This window comes from Seriola lalandi, unplaced genomic scaffold (genome assembly GCF_002814215.2).
Source record: "Seriola lalandi dorsalis isolate HSWRI2012SDOR001 ecotype SW California unplaced genomic scaffold, Sedor1 jcf7180002003710, whole genome shotgun sequence".
NCBI lineage: Eukaryota > Metazoa > Chordata > Actinopteri > Carangiformes > Carangidae > Seriola > Seriola lalandi.
This window is the reverse complement of record NW_019474365.1, coordinates 1-1,702: the sequence shown is the minus strand read 5'-3', so window position 1 is coordinate 1,702 and position 1,702 is coordinate 1. Positions and strand designations below refer to the sequence as shown.

At 48.0% G+C, this 1,702-nt stretch overlaps 1 protein-coding gene across 1 annotated transcript; it reads left to right on the top strand.

Moving 5' to 3' along the window:
- Positions 1–593: 593 nt before the first annotated feature.
- On the top strand, positions 594–1,699 carry LOC111667788 (uncharacterized; the record flags this gene model as incomplete). Its single annotated transcript, XM_023423612.2, has 1 exon — positions 594–1,699. A coding segment is annotated over one exon (1,106 nt), but the record flags the coding sequence as incomplete, so codon positions are not given.
- Between the last annotated feature and the right edge of the window lie 3 nt (positions 1,700–1,702).

Genomic DNA, 1,702 nt, shown 5'->3' with positions numbered 1-1,702 from the left:
GTGAACCTGAACTGCATTGTGAACATTAACCAAAGTCATAAAAATCACATTATTATCTATTTCCTGCACCACCTTTTCCACCCGTAAGAGTTTCAAACCTTGGAATATTATCTGCTACATTTACTAATCAAGCATAATTTAATTAATTTAAATCAAGTACAACCACAATAGTAGCTACAATAGCCTTTTAAAATATGGAAAAAGCAACCAAGTTCTAAGCTATTTTCAAGGAAAAATTAACATTAACATCTCCTAAATATAATATTTGAAAATTCAAAGGCAAATAACAAAACTAACCATAGGAATAGAATCTTAACGAAATAATCTTAACTCAAGCATCACTTGCATTTTCCGGAGCTTTTAATCACATTGTGCGGTCTTCATCAGCAAATGGATCTATCTCAGTACACTGAGCCAACTCCATTACAACTGGGGACAACTCAGTTTGCTGATGAAGACTGTAAGATGCCACTGAAAGCTCAGGAAAGCCGAGTAAATAGTTGAGTTGTTGAGTAGAAAAATATTTTGTCAATCTACAAAATTGAAGTTCACTTGCCCTTTTGTTATCATCTGTAAAACTGTAATAATTGTAGGTAATTTAATATGCTGTGTGTTTTCCTGCCTTGTTGCACAGGTGGAGTCTCTGAGGAGCGTTGTGGACGGGCTGGAGTCGTCACTAGGCATCACACGGGTGGAGCTGGAGGGAGCCATCAGCCGGATGAAGAGGGGTGAAGTGGAGACGAGGAGGGTGGAGGAGGCTCTTCAGAACCTCCAGAACAATCTACTCAGGGAACTCTCAGAGGGCATCAAAGAGGTAAAGGAGGCTCGTGAGAGGGACTTCTCCTCTCTGGAGAAGACTGTGGAGGAGCGCCTGGCTGAGGTGAGTCAGTCCATCACAGCCAACATGGCGGAGTTCACCGAAGCTCAGGGTGAGGCGCAGACCCAGCTGGCTGATCTCAAAGCCCGTCTGGGTGACATTGAAGACCCTGCGCTCATCAAACAGGAGCTCTCTGCCATTGTTGATACTGTGGCTGAAATCAAAACTGCCAAACAGGCGGCTGATTCCTCAGCGAATTCACTCAGCGAGCAGATCGGTGCTGTGAGGCAAGAGCTCCAGACTCGCAACCAGGAGGTGGCCTCTCTGTCTCAGGAGGTGCAGACAGTGAGGTCAGTGATGCAAGAGGCTGTTGGGAGTCTGAGGCAGGCGGTGACTGAGGCAGAGTCTGGAGTTCAGGCTCTGAAGGAGAAAACACTGACAGTGGAGAGTGAGGTGGAGCAGGCCACTGACGCTGTTCGTGGTGTGGAGAAGCAGGTGGATGCAGCAGCGGCTCAGGCCCAGAGAAGGACAGATGATCTTGAAGTTAGAGTTAAAGCATCAGAGGAGAGTGGAGACTTACTCTCTGCATCAATGTCAGAAATGACCTCCAAAGTGGAATCACTGTTTGCAAAGTATGACACCCATGAAAGCACTCTGGCTGCTCAGGGGCAGGCTGTGGAGAAAGCCAAAACCGGATTGGAGCGGGAGCTGGAGGCACTGAAAGGCAGCCTGGAGCAGCTCCAGTCCAACATGGCCGCTCTGGATGGTGCCCAGACCCAGCTAGCTTCTAAGGACTCCGGTCTGGATCAGCAGGTGGAGGACCTGGAGAAGAGGCTTGCTGTTCTGGAGGCCAGCAGCAGCAGCAGCAGCAGCAGCAGCAGCAGC